At 34.0% G+C, this 16,110-nt stretch overlaps 1 protein-coding gene across 11 annotated transcripts in view; it reads right to left on the bottom strand.

Moving 5' to 3' along the window:
- dnc (dunce) overlaps positions 1–16,110 on the bottom strand; it is a 334,918-nt gene that overhangs the window by 94,538 nt on the left and 224,270 nt on the right. The window contains exons 1-2 of one of the 11 annotated variants that reach the window (XM_053746315.2): positions 8,067–8,242; positions 4,411–4,701 (exon numbers count right to left, since the gene is read on the bottom strand). The exons of the other annotated variants lie outside the window; for them this stretch is intronic. Of the exons in view, the coding sequence (XP_053602290.1) occupies positions 4,411–4,484 (74 nt within the window). The 5' untranslated portion in view covers positions 4,485–4,701; positions 8,067–8,242. Of the gene's footprint in view, positions 1–4,410; positions 4,702–8,066; positions 8,243–16,110 lie in introns of those variants that run through there. 11 annotated transcript variants of the gene reach the window in all.

Below are 16,110 nucleotides of genomic sequence, written 5' to 3'. Positions count from 1 at the left end.
AGCAAGTCATAAGTTTAAAATATTCTAAAAAGTATCAAGAAGATGCGAGGTTGGTTATAATTTTCACATACTCACATTTTAATCAAGAGTTCTTATTTATATCTAATTTTTTGTGGAAGTTACGACATATAAAGTACAACTATATTTATGTTTGTACCTCATTGTATCAGATCAAACCAATGATCAACCACATTGGTCGAAACTCACCGTTTGAGCCGGTGCGCGGCAGCGTCTGCGACCGCCTCTTGTTTTCGAAAACAATGACATATTATTTATGGTAAAGAGTGTAAATGAGGACTTCTATTTTTAGCTCTTTTGTTTTAAAACTTGTTGTTTATGGTATTACTTAGACGACATAAGTATAGTATACGTTTATGTTGTCGATGTAATCATGCTTATTTTAGTTATTATAAATATTTCGTGTTTCAAGTAAACATGGTTTGGAATGAATGTAATAAGGTAATAAACTGATAAAATAATAATAAATTATATTAATGTAATTTGATATTATATTTCAACTATGAACAAAGAATAAAATTTGTTGTTGTATTCATCTAAGATTGCTTGCTACAGAACATATTACTTAATATACATTTTTGAACTTGAAATTATACTAGGCATAGAGCGAACTACTTGGCATGTAGTGCTATCGAAGGCTAGCTAAGCGAAATAGCTACAAAAAATTGTGCTACAAAATCATCTACGAATTGATTTTCGTTCGCTTCGTGACTCTCTGCATACAAAAATGAAATAATAAGTTTATATAAGGGAATATCCCGAAAATGATTGACAACCTAGGTTTACATTGAGATGTAAACGTGGTCAATCATGAATACTATATACTTTTGATACTTCATGAAATACACTAGTATCTAGATACCAAAATGATACGTTTGTCATCACACAAAGCCAGTTGCCTTGACGTATAATGGGCCTATCTCGTACCGTGTTATTACGCTGTGGCCAAATATAATTAGCGCAGGATTGCACGTAGATGCAATTACTGCACACCTCCAAGTCCAAGCATTGAGTGTATAATGGAAACACTCACACGTACATGTTATAGTTACGTCAAGATGCTAAAGCAATTACTTAGATAACAGGCACAGAATATAATGCTATAAGACTAAGACAACTGAAATTTTTGTCATATAATTTTATTTAAACAAACATTTATTTATTCGATGTCGTTTTATATATTCATTATTTTTAATTTAAAAGGTAGTTTATTTCACATACTACCTACTAGTATTTCCATGTATGATATCTTTGCACTAGATTATGATTATTATTTTCTCAGAGTTCTCATTGTGAGAGTCATATACCCTTAGATGCCGTAAAAGTGAATATAGATACGTAGTCCCATTATAAATGGTTAATAATATAAAACTAAGTGAATAATTCTGAACCGTAATAAAGTGATATTCGATAGCTATAAGTGTATTTCACTTTAGTAACTTAGATTTTTAGAAAGCTTTAATTTGTAGTGTTTTTGTCATAGAGTAAATTGATAGAATGGATATTCAGGCAAATTTTTAACGCAAAGCTATAGTCTTTTCTACTATTATAAAGGTAAGATACATCTCAATATATACAAAAGGGTAGTTTTCTGACCTGCATATAAATGAAGATTTTGTAGACGGTAGCGTCTTACTCTGAAAATAAACTTTTATACAGGAATCCTTCGAGTTAACAATCTCCATGTCGGGAGATAAAAACTTCGTCCCTCGATCATTTTGTTTTTTCTTGTGCTCAGATTTGGATTGGCTGAACAGTTTGTTTTGCTTTGATCTATGCCTACATATAATAAAACTGTAAATGCATAGGAAATATGAAAGAAAAATAATTAAACGGGTCTTTATAGGACTAATAGAAGCCACAACGAAATTTTGTTTGTCTGTCTGTATGTTTGTTCGCGCATCATGCAAAAACTACTGAATGGAGTTTGATGCAGTATTCACAGTTGAATAGCATATGGTCTAACTACGTTGCCTAGAACCCTAGATATTTTAAAAAAATATTTATGAGTGTCCACACATAATAAATGCGGCCGAAGCCGTGTGCAAAAGCTAGCAACAAATAAAATTAATTACTAGACTGGCATTTGTATTGTCACCACCTTTTCATGAAGGAACAATTTAAAAATATTTATATAAAAAACAATATTTTTTATTCTCATTGGATAATTGAAATATTTTATGGCAGTATACTCTGGTTGGATATAAAACATTACTGATTTCTCCAAATGCCTCGTTAATAATGAAACTCAATCACAAAGTCTTCGCACGTCAATTCCCTCGGGGACGAAGACCGACACTTACGCCGTACTTAGCCGGGTCAACTGATAAAGATTATAGGGATGAGTTAAGCGTAATCGTATTGCGAGGGAAGGCTGGCTATTAGGATGCAATTATGTACTTGTGCCGCCATCACAAAACATGAAAGAAACAGAAAAAAATATTTGGTCCTCAGGAAACTGACACGTAAACCCGATGTATTATTTTTATTAACTCTAAAAAAAATATCGAAACTCACACATGTCGTTAGTCACCGGAACTATGTTAATAATACTTTGTACTATGAGCCCTGTCATATTACAGTGCGTGTTACATTTAATTTTCTGTTTATTACGGTAATTATAATTACTTAATTAGTGAAACAAAGAATGGTGCTATGCATTTAATTGTGATATAGCGCTCTATTTTCGTGTAGTTTAATAATTTTAGATCTTTACTAAAATAGCAATGGGGAATTTTTCATACTTTGTATTTCGGTAAACTTTATTAGTATATACATATTTTTATAATATATATCGACAAATCTGTGTGATTTCATGTAGGTACTATTCGAATCGTATCACATTAAATAATTTCTATTGATGAGATGTATTATCCTCAGTCTACTTTATTTTTGTTTGCATTATCGAGTACTCAATGAGTCCTCATACAAGAATTTAACGTCCACTCTGTAAAAATATGTCATTTCTTTTGTTTTTCTCAAAAGTGGGCTGGCATTAATTACTTTTAATATGATTCTTAACAATCGAAGGGAATTATCATATTAATCTACTCCGAGCTTGTAAAATTGTGGATTTGAAAAATCAAAGCCTGGTAAAGCTTTACTTAAAAATTTTTGAACATTTTTTAAGAATTTTAAGTTGTACACTTGTTCTCAGACAAAAAGCTCCAAAACTTTGTAGTAAAAGAAAATAAAGTTATTACAGCACAACTCTTTAAAACAAACCGTTCCTTATTGATCTAGCAAGAGACATCTGCAAATATATCTTTTCTGTGTTTCGCTGAATTGAATAAACGAAAGTGGTCTAAAATTTTAAAACTGTTGCAGTAAAACTGTAACAGTTATGTTTTGGTGGTCCGCCGTGAATTCTGAAGAGAACTGAGTATTAAATATTTGAGTGCTCGAAGAATTTCTCTTGAAGTTTGTGTAAGAAGATTCTCTTCACGTTTTAAGTGTATTGTTTTGGTGGAGTTAAAATAGTTTCGTTTGGAAATTTTGAAAGCTTTAGAGCACACAAAGCTATAGTAAATCTTTATTTTAACAATATTTTATTAAAATATTTTCAAAAAGTAATATCAAAAATTCCTGCCAATGAAACCAAAAAAAATATTGTCACAAAAAGGTGTACCTACATCAATCTTATTTTAATAAAAATGGTGTTTAAAAATGTCTATAATATCAATGAATTAATCAATCAATTCATTGACATTCGACTTTAAAGAGTTGAGGGTAAAACAGAAACTATCGTGTCATCTCACTTTAACTTAAGACCATGTCTAAATGTAATATTATTCAATTAATAGCAGAGCGTAAAATATATTAATTAATATTTCTAAAACATTAAAAGCTACCTTTTTGTTATAAGGGAATTTCAGAAATACATTTACGGCCCGCCAGGGTAAATATCGAGAAAGGTAATATTACTGTAGGCCATGATTCTCGTGGGACTGAGCATTACTTTCTCCCGTTTTAATCCTGGCTTATAGATACCTACTTCATTAATACCAGTACCAACATAATACCAATATAAGATTTTAATAACTTAAGTAAATTGAAGCTGTAGGTCGATAAATGGCATATCCTAACTGATATTAGAATCCTAACTAATATTTTAAATGTGAAAGTAAGTTTGTTTGTTACCTCTTCACACTCTATCTTCTAAAAATTGTATAAATGTAGTTTGAAGTATGTGGAAACATCTGTTCCCGTAAGAAATTACGTGGGCGAAGCCGCGACCAAAGATAGTTCTACAGCTATGATATTGTTGATGTTGGTGTGATGCTGGTGGTCTACTGACTACTGCTGCGCTTCCTCTTGCATCGGAAGCGCCAATACTGGCCCATCGCTTCACTGCTCATACCCTCCTCAATACTATAGCTACGTCAGTATTACCGGGTGTGATGCTGGTGGTCCTCCTGGCTACTGCTGCGCTTCCTCTTGCGCCGGAAGCACCAGTCCTGGCCCATCGCATCACAGCCGGCAGCCCGCGACCCGCCTCCGCCCAGCGCGCGCTTCACACCACCATGGTTTTCAGAATCCCACTCAATTCTTGTCTACTTCTTCAAGTCACTACGACCAGGAGACATTTTTCACTCGAGTCAATTTTGTACACTGTTTTATTTAATATTTGTGGTTGATTTATAGAGACATTTTGTAAACTTGTCCAATAGTGACAACCCTGCTCTTAAACCAATAGGATCAATGGGTTAAGACGATATTACTTGTTTTTCTTTTGATCTTATATAGTAACTTTTACTTTAAAAGTTGAAGTACATAAATAAACATATATACAAATGTGACATGGAATATTTAAAATCTCTAGTTAACTCGTACTCGAAACTCGTGTGACCTTTTCAGATCAATTACAGGTATATCAAAATGTGACAGTCACATGGAAAAGGGTTTTGCCCAAATCATACATCCCTGTTTGGAGGAATTTTGCGGGTAAAATGTACATAATTTGGGTGTGTTTGCACACAAGTTGTGATTTCTAACTCGATTTGCCCATGGGAACAAATGTAACTTTTGATTGTATTAATTTATAAATATAATCACATGTAAATTATTGGCCTCGTGTAAACTATTGTCTTCAAAATGCGAAACATTATGGGAGCAATTCAATAATTATTCCCATAATGTTTTTTCACAATTTGAATAAATAATTAAAAAAATGTCGCAAATAAGCAACTGACAAGAATCTAGGAGAAATCTGACAATTAGGAATTCCGATAACCGTGCGAAGTGGAGATGAAATAGTAGGAAAAGAGAGCCTATGGGCTTCGACGCTCAAGGGCTGTGGAAGAAACCAGGAAAACGCTCAGATGAAAGAGAGAGAGAGATAATACAAGGAAAATATACCTACATTTACTTTTACAATTGTAATAAAATTCTCCGAAAGCGTATATTAGAATTTACGAGTATTACATATCAAAACATTGCACGTGTCAGAAATAAAATACTTTTTGAGATCGAGACGTAGAAATTGACGTGTTTCTGTCGATTTGCCGCAACATTCAATTTGTCATAAAAACTATGATGTTGATAAGACGTATTAACTTATCTATGTTAGGAATTTAAAGATATGTGGCCAAGTAACTTTATTTATAAATAAATAAAAAAACATTTGTTGGCATACCCTTATAGACTATATTTTTATTTTATAGTGTGAAATAAAAATAGGCAATGGAATGCTTCAGCATACCTAAATATAGAGATCACGCTTTATGTGACCGCTTTGTGAAAAATTTGGGACATGCAATAATTTTGCACTTGTCAAAACCGTAGGCAGACTATTCCGACTTACGCACTCAAATATATAAACATGGTTTCGCCTCGGGACTTGTAATAAGCCCAAGGGCATAGAGGAATGTAAGGAACGAAATTGGATAAAGTGATGAAACGAAAGTCGTCGTGTCGCAACTTAACACAGAGCTCCACATTTTTTCATTCCGTAAATTTTTTGGCACCGAAAATATCTATTGATACCATATTCAATCAATAAGTAGGTATAAAAATCATGACCTGCTAATAAGAAATACTTAAAATGTATTGAGAAAACAGTAGTGCTAAGGCTAAAAGGCTCAGACTACTAGGTTTTACATATTAATCTTACATTGTTACGTACATGACTAGGTGACGACAATTTAGCCTATAGATTTTATTACATAAGTACCACGTGTTAATGGTACAATATAACTCTAAACATAGATCTTTAGCCACTGAGTAAAATTTTATGAATATTAAATGAACGGAAAAGCCTAAAGAGCTTAATTTAAATAAAGACACTCAGTGTACATGAATAATGAAGCAGTTTAAGCCTGCTTCAGAAGATCAATCTGCGGCAACTTTTTTAAAGACAATTATTTGAGAAACAATTATTTCTTAAGTGCCATTTGTGATGTTCAGATGTGTAAATTCTCGGAATAAGCATATAGAACATTATATTTCTCTCTCAAACCAAAACCGCGAAACCCTCAAAATTAATTAATATTTCAGCGAACTCATTCTATTTGTACGTACTATATTTCTTTCAGCGTATATAAATATATCTTTCGTGTTTTTAGTAGTTAATTTGAGAAAAACAATAGAAATAATATCTACTAGAATCTGAATTGTGTACTAGAATCCCCAATTTTCAGAATTTTCGTGCCAATTGTTATTTTCATTGTTATATTGTTTGTCAACGAAAGATGTCAAAGACTGCAAAATTGAGAAATAAAAAACAAGATAGTGGACCCTTGGCTCCGACTCTTCACGACTAAGAAAATACCTAACCGGTAAATCGCGATTATAAGAGCCTTTATTATGTTTTAAGCAACAGTGTTTTCTACATAGGCATAGATTATTTTTACATATTGTTGCCTGTTTGCAAGTTGCAATTATTACACAATGTTCCGTAATAGTTCAAATATTCGCTTGGAACTTGTAAGATAGGTATCTGATCAGTTATTCGTACTATTCACAATCGTATTTTAGAGAAGTTAATTAAATACAATTTAATTATTTGTATACCAAATAAGAGAGATTCAGGGGTTAATACAAGTTTTCTCTGAACTTTTATTAAGAACGAAAATAGAATTCTGTTATCTAACTGCACCTGCTAACCAGGGTTCATTGACTTAATCTGTCCGTGTTAAAATTTGATGGTCGACGATAAACAGGTGCAAACAGGTCATAAGTACCGTCATTACAATGCAAAGTGACGTATCCAGTTCATTGATCTTATCAGCTGATAGCAGAATTCCATTTTTTAAAAGTAAAGCTTGATATGCCACTACGATGCAACAACGAATGTATTTACTTTTCGTGCCAGTACTTTAGTAAATTAAAATATATAAAAGGCTTTTGAAAGCCAGATGCAGTGCAAGAATATTTTGTAGATTATATTCTGTAGTCATATATACGACAGACTCTTTGCCAACAGTTGATAACAAAATAGGAGGACACGAAAGCCTCTGAGTTGGAAGCTTCTAAGACAATCATAAGATATATCTATACAGAAAGCCCTTATCCTCCAGAGGGTTTTATGTAGATATAGTTTGTGCATCACAATTCTAATCCGTAAGCTAATAGTCATAGGGCTTGTTTTAGTCTGGCAAAACTTAAGTAATAACTTCGATACTTACTATATTTGTTTATATGCAAATAAAGTAGTCTCTTCCTTTAACCGAATTTTCTTTATAAAATATATTTTAGCAGTATAGCAAACCATTTAGTTCTATAGACTTTTCATCATAAAACATTCATTTTCCCTTATTTATAATCTATGTCACCAATTATATACATGTTTAATTATGATATTTACTATACAAAAATGCGTGAGTACTCTCACCACTTATGAAAATAAGTGGTCTGATTACGCAGCATTTTTGGACTAGGTAGGTGTCTCCCTCTAGCATCTAAATGAGCGCAGGTTCATGCTATTTAGGTTTGGAATCTGTATACCGCCCATTGTATACAATCTGTAATGTTTACCATAAGATACCGATTCACTGAACTACTATCGTGTACAGTGCGATAATTAAGTTAATAGTAATCTACGAGCATACTTCAAAACATCTACGTCTACGATACTCAGAGGGTCGCGCTGTGAGCGGCTGTCACTGCGCCACGTGGCATCGTGGCGGTATACTGTAAACCACGGTCGCAGATAACAATTCAAGGGTTGTCAATATTGGACAATTAACATCGAAAGCTGATGCATTAAGGGCCGTCCCGCGTCACTGGCCGCGAGATCGCGAAGCACTGGCGCGCCGCCCGGGGGCGACGTGACGCGTGACGTCAGAGCGTACCCCGCCTCGCGCATGCGCACACTAACACTTCCAGCATACTCAAAAACTCCACGAGGGCCCTCCACCTCGAGACCTCAACTCCGCTTTGGGACTTAATCGATTTTTGAGCTGCAGTTCTGGGGATCGAGATCAACCAGGTGTATATTACGATGCCGTCAAATTCATTAGCATTGCTTAAGATATTTATGATCGCATTTTATTAATAGTGATGGATGTATGTATATACATGTGGTGCTTACATCCATCACTATACTATATCCATAACTATCGTTTTTTATAATAAATAAAGTACTGTCCTAAAGCGTGTATTATTATGAGTTATAGAAAAATAAATTAAATAAATGTTAGCTGAGACAGCTACGACACGCTACAAACCTCTACGCACGTAGCCTGTCGTAGCGGGATCGCATTCCGCCGTGTAGACCAACGTAGGTGGACGCAGGACTTGATTTCATTCTCTTTCATTCAGTGCAGTCACATTATTGGAACAAAACGAATTATTTCGTGAGTATAAAATAATTTAATAAAAGCAATATGGAACAATCGATGTTGTTATGCAAGAATATTAAATTTCGTCTCAAGAAACTATTCCCATATCCGGAAATATATTTTGGATTCAAAATGACAGAAGCAAACGTAGAATAAAATTGTTTCCACCATGCGTGAAATCGTTTCATATTCATCGCACTTTCAATACCTATTTTTAGCCACCTATGCAAAAAGAATTATGTTATATATCCCCGTTAGTGTGATAGGTATTTTAATATAAAAAAAATCTTAGCTAAAATTCTAGAAAGAATATGTAATAGAGATATATACTCATCCTAAATTTACCAACAACGATCACATAGAGTGCGCTGTTATGGAATATTCCATGAATTACGTTCGAGCTGTAAGAATAGTCATAAAATTTTTCTAAAGATAAACCCTAATAAAAACATGTACTATATATGTTGTAGTTCTATTAAAATCAAATCAAAATCACTAATTTAAATTGGATTATAATTGATTATATTTCTTGCGGGCCCAAAATCTCGGAATTGATTGCCAACCCTGGCGAGCAAGCATTGCCGACTGGCGACGTAACAAAAGTCGCCACACGACAGGGTTGTCAACTGTTATCTGGGGAAAACACTCCTCATTACGCTCGACAAAGAGATCGGTATCGCACAAGTGGAGGAAAACAGGTTGGAAACAATATACCTCTTATGGGAACAGTATGCTCTTGTGGCTATTGTCGACGTTCCGCTCAATTTTACGCGTTTAGGCCGGACGTGCCGATGAGCTCATATTTTTTGCTTTTGTTTTTAAATAAACTAGCGGCCCGATCCGACTTCGCTCGGATTAAAACATAATAAATTTTACACTTAAACCTTTCTTAGGCGGTAGAGCCAAACGGCGTAAATGCTCTTAAGTAGAGAGGAGAGAGACGTATCGATAAAATTTGAATCACTGAACTGGATTATAGTACATAGTGCCTAGTAGATAGAAATATCAGGATATTTCTATCCGAGTGGAGTTCTAGTGCGCAGCTGATATTAATTGAATTATTTATTCTATAATTAATTAAATAGATGAGATAAAAATCAAAACGGTTACCAAGGCTTCAAGAAGTCTGCATCCAATCCAAATATCTATCTCCCATCTTTATTAATTTCGTAAAGTACTACAGTATTTTGATGATCGTTGAAAGATTATTCTCCTTTTTAGGGTTCCGTAGCCAAACGGCAAAAACGTAATCCTTGTAGATTCGTCATGTCTGTCTGTCCGTCCATATATCACAGTCACTTTTATCCAAAACTATAAGAGCTATATTGTTGAAACTTGGTAAGTAGATGTATTTTGTGAACCGCGTTAAGATTTTACACAAAAATAGACAAAAAAGAAACAAATTTTGGGGTCCGCACACTTAGAACGGAAACTCAAAAATGTTTTTTATCAAACCCATGCGTGTGGGGTATCTATGGATAGGTCTTCAAAAATGATACTGAGGTTTCTAATATATTTTTTTTCTAAACTGAACAGTTTGCGCGAGAGACACTTCCAAAGTAGTAAAATGTGTGTGTTTGTAACTGTAACTTCTAAAATAAGAAAATCATAAAACTCAAAAAATATATGATGTACATTACTATGTAAACTTCCACCGAAATTTGGCTTGAACGAGATCTAGTAAGTAGTTTTTTTTTATATGCGTCATAAATAAAGCTAAATAGGTAACTAAATTAGGTGACTAATTAGGTAGCTCAATTATGGTAAATTGGGGTTTACACCCCAATTTACCATAATTTAGCTACCTAATTATAATGTTTACTTATCAATAACTATTTCTTAAAACATCGAACGACAAGAATTTTTATGTTATGTTACTTGCTGCTCTTCATGGGCGAGTCCGACTCGCACTAGGCCACTTTTTTCGAGATGATTTACGACTGACAAATATAATACATTTTGTAGCAATTTAAAGCGTTTTAATTAATAAATGAGTGTATATTTTCATTTAACGAAAAATATTTTAATGTAGGGAATAAATCCATAGTCTCTGCCTACTGGAACGAGAAGCTGGTAAGTCATGGTTAACCTGGTTAACCGCCAATTATTGATCGCCAATGCCAAACAAACCGTTGTTGATTCGGTTCGCTACATATTGAGAACTTTTAAAAATATGAAATAGCTTATTTATTATTGGTATAATAATAGTATATCTACATATACATACATTCATATTCTTTGCGCATTTCTCTTTCTGTTACATTACGTAAAATTGTGTTTCGTTTGTATTTTCAACTAAACGAAGTACCTAAATAGTTCTTCCAAGGAATTTTTTGTATAAAACTCATTCATAAAATTTAAAATCAGCTTATAATGATATTATAAATAAACCGATTACCTTATTAGTATTATGAAAATAGATTCTGATGTAATAAATTTGCAAGAGAGGGAGACTCTTCAGCAGCAAGTAAGGGGGCGCGGCGGTGGGGGGAGCGGCTGGTGCTATTGGGGCGCTCTGACGTCACACGTGTGACGTCAAACCCGGAGGCGGGGCGCCGCGGCCGACGACCGAAACTTCATGAAACCTCAATATTTCATAAATTACAAATACATAAGCGTGTTCTGCCCTTCGTCAAAATTCTGTTATTTTCTATTCTGAGAAAAAATATTTTCTTAATGAAGTATAGGATTAGTTCTTTTATACTTTTTCTATTTAACTTTATTGTTTCAAGTAAAAACAGACAAATAAATAAACTAAATATTGTTGAAATATTTTTGTTTGTTTAATATTTTTATTATAATATTTTTTTTATGTATAAATAATGGTGTTGTCCGCAGCTCCGCCAGCGTTTAGTGCCATGCCCAATTGCTCAGTCGTCGTCCGTCGACAGAAACAGCGCAGAAAAACATGAACATCAATACATATGTGATCAGTGTCAAAACCTACAGAAAACAACGGAGCTGCGTCGTCGCAACAAAACGCAACGTAGCAATGGGGCATGTCTCTTATGTAGATAACCATTATCACATTCTATATTTTAAAAGTAAAAAAAAAATAATGTATTTTACGAAATTTCAGAACCAAAGTAGGTATTTATAAAGCACAAACGTAACGCCATCTATTGTCGATGGTTGGAACTTCACGTTTGTCTTGGCACCTGAAACTGAAAGCACGCAGTAGCGGTTGGGCAGGGTGCTGATATTTGTTTAGTTCCTAGTTTTACGATTTTCATAGATGGCGCTGGAGTTGCCTGTATCATTTGGTTTCAGAGGAAATTCACTAGAAGGCGTTTGAAAGTCTCTAGAGAGCTGTTGGTTCTGTGAAACTTTCATGGATGACTAAAGAATATATTATAGAGCCATGTCCCATTACTCAGTCGTGCTCCGTCGTTTTGACGTCCGTCAATAGACAACGCCGAAATTGAATGAAGTTTCGACGTACCTACATCAACATACGTCAATGTCAAAACCTATTGAAAACAAGGCATGACTCTTAAGTCTTAAGTTAATAACACATAATAAAATGTTGGTGTATCAAAATTATTACATGTAAATTTTGTGATTTGATTTCATATGACATAATTATAAAATTTGTCACATAAAAGGCAAAAAATGGAGACGTTAATACTCCGCGTATGAAAAGTCTTGCCTAGCGTGAATAAAAAATGAATGTGAAAGAATTGCAATGTTTTCGTGTCAAAGGGATCTTTGATATGGCACTTACGTTTATGGGACAGATGGGCTTCAGATAAACCTTCACGCGAGCCATCCATTATCTAGATCGAGGAGCCGAGATCGAGGGCCCAGTTACTTTGTTGTAACCCTACGTGCTGGGATCACGGGTAGGGATGATTAAATTATAAGCTTCAATGATTACCTTGTATTTGTATCGTAGATTTGCTATTGTCTCGTTTCAAAATCTTTATTTTTCTGACAGCTTATTGAGTGGCAGATAAGGTAAAGCTAATTAGTTTCAATTAGCATAGACAGATAAAAGCTATTTAAAGTGAACCTTTAGGTTCCTTGTGATATTTAAAAACACTGTGGGAACTATTTGTCGAATACATCTTAAAAATGAAATCGTTTAAGCATGACAAAATAATGTAAAAAAACGGCTTGCATTCCGGTAGTGCTTGAATATAAACGTTATGCAATTTTGACGTACATAACAAATAGTGCAAAACGCCGCTAAAGAAGTTTTCACTTCTTTCTAAATGTGATACATCGCTACCTTCATCAACTATTAAAGAGGAATTCCCTAAAGTGTTATTTTGAAATGCTAGCAAGGAATTGCAATATAAATAAAAAAGGTATAACACGTCTTTTCCCAAATGATTGACGGAAAAGTCGGCGTAATCCAAAGGGAATATTTTAAATAGGCGGCAAGCTGGTTACGTTACGTACTATCACTTCATTCTATCTTCGTCAACAATTTTGGTTAAATTACGATTGTAAATGATAATGTCAATGTATGTCATTGTCTTGTGCCTATTTCCTTTACAAGAAGATGAACAAACTTTGATTTAGTTTCTTTTTGTTTGAAACGTGATCTGGTAAAAATATTGGGAGGTATTCAAGAAAATATATTGAAGATGTTTCGCTTTACATAGTAGTAAGTATGTATTGATTTTTCTTTTCCCTCAATATCAGTCTAACTACCAATCAAATAAGTTGAAATAGGATTTTTATCCGCGTGTCTGAGGTGTATAGTTTGCCACGGGTGGATTTATAACAGAACCATTATAAATCCACCCGTGGATATCGTTCGAGGCGACTAAATAACACATTTTTTAACGGCTGAAATACATAGCAATCCTAAAGAGGATTATTGACGATAGGCAGGCGACCGGTTTTAAAATCACTGCCAAATTTTCCAAATTTTAAGGTTTTTTATGCTGAACCCGCTGTGTATGCTGAATCACAGCCCTGAATGCTACTAGGAACACATGAAGTTATAATTTTATCATTAACACTATTTTAATCAGTTAATGGAGGTGCAAGAAGATGTATTGCCTGCATTTAAAACGGTCATGCGCAAGAAATTGCAACGGAAATGAAATGCACATTATTTTACAGTATCGTCAAGCCACCGTCAGCACCACAGGTCAGCACAGTTACGTCAGGTGGAATAACAGAAATGAGTATTCAGTTTCATTTTTATTTCTAAAGAAATATAGCAAATTAAGACAACATCGCCATTGTTACGCAACAAATTTTAATTCCTTCCTTTGATCTAATAACAATCTGTCGGTTTAATCTTAAAATTAATATTTTAAGAAAACAATAGAAAATAATGAGCCGACTTTTTATGTTCCTTGTAGACCTTGCTTACATACTAGCAATAGGCTGATCGCTATTTTTAAGAAAGGCAATATACAAATAATACAAGATTTTTGTAAATTAATTCGCTATTGAATTGTGACACATACTTTCCATTTTATTTAACGACTAGCGGCCCGCTACGGCTTCGCTCATGTAAAACTATAAAAAAATCGCCTATGTTACTCTGAAGGTTTCTTCTGCCCCTGTGGCAAACTTCATTACAACGACCCAGTAGTTTTTGAGTTTATTAATTACAAACAAAGAAACTAAAATACTAATCTTTTCTTGTTACAATATTTTTACGGATATGATGTATGTCGTACTTTGTAGTCGCTTTCTATGGCCTTAACCATGGATATCATAAAAGCTATGATTAGTTTTTTCTTTCAACTTTATGATCAAACAGTACGGTCTAGACAATAGACGTGTGGTTTAGGAAAACAGACATAACAATGTGCTAGTCGATTGATCAATTTAGCAATGGCCATGTAGGTGACTCGAGCATAAGAAAGCGGTAGATTGAAAAAAATATTATCATTTTAGTTCTGTGAAAAAATAAACATATTTTGCCAAAAAAACATATTGCTGTATTTAATATGGAGTAAAGGCAGGATTTTAACAATATTCTCTTTGTCCACAATCACCCAGGGGTGTGCCTTGTATCCACGACCGCAAACATCCCTTTATGGGCCATGAATTTATTACATCGTTTCAAGAGACAATATATGATGAAATGAAAAATGCTGTAACATTATTTTTATCAAAATTTGATTTAAATCCTTTACCGGTTAAATCTAGATTATGATTTTACTTGAAATGCCATTCGCCTATATGGCATTTCAAGTGTTTCGTAGTAAACATAAACATCTGAGATTATGTACTTACAACAAGTATATTAACACTGAAAAAGTGTAATTTTTTATTTCTCATTTTCCCGGTTTCTTCGTGTCTGAGCCCAGCTAATAGAATCTCAAATCTAAATTCAAAATACATTGCTATGTTTTAGATTAGTCCCAACTGCTCTACGTCCTGCACTACGTAGGACTCGAACGAAGGCAATGATCAGCGTAGCCAGTTTTGATCAAATATTATCTAAAATATTGGAGAAAAAAAAATCACCAAATTATCTAAGAAAAATCTAGGAGAAGTAACAGAAACTTTACATTCGGGTTCAGAAGAATTTAAGTGCCACATGTTCAGATTTCGTCTCAAATATTTCTGGTTTCATTATGAACAATGATAGTACAAATAGTAAAAGAATAGGTGACTTCTTATGTTCTTAGTTAGATGCTAAATAAATGTTAAATATAAGGGATATTTCTATTACAATGACTAAATAGTGTGTCAATGTCTTGCCGTGTCAATATCGGTCAGAAACTTCCGCTTTACCATTGTGACATCATATGTTAGTAACTTCAAAAGCTGGCAGGCCACTGCAGGTAAATGTTGTCTTTAGGCCCACTGTGTAAACCCCGGATAGTTACCGGCATGTTTAATGAGATTCTGATGAGCGGAACGTGCGCTAAGCAAAACACGATGTAATAAAACTGAAATTAGATTAAAATAGTATAAGTAGAATTAGACTAATAGAATTTCTAATTTGCTGTTTTATTCATTCACTTTATGTTCATATTATATCAAAACGAAATTTACTAGGTATTATAATTTCAGTGAAACAAAATGTTAGAACTTGAAGCTAGGCACAATAAAAAGTACCCACCCACGCGGGTAATATGTAACGCGGGATAATCACAGAAAAATATGTTAATGAACGTTTAAAAGATCACGAAGTTCAATTTCCCGGGCGAACAAAGAGTCGAGGCAGCATAATCGTGGCCAGAAGTACAAAAGACTATTTAAATTGAACAGAGCCGAAATCGTGACAATATAGTTGGGATTCAATCGTTGTTCGTTTTCTGGCTGTGACTTTATTGGTCGGCTACGCGATATGTATGTTCGAGTTTTTAATCAGCCAATCCCTATTGTCGTA

Source organism: Plodia interpunctella, chromosome 6 (assembly GCF_027563975.2).
Source record: "Plodia interpunctella isolate USDA-ARS_2022_Savannah chromosome 6, ilPloInte3.2, whole genome shotgun sequence".
Taxonomy (NCBI): Eukaryota; Metazoa; Arthropoda; class Insecta; order Lepidoptera; family Pyralidae; genus Plodia; species Plodia interpunctella.
This window is presented reverse-complemented; position numbering and strand designations above follow the sequence as displayed.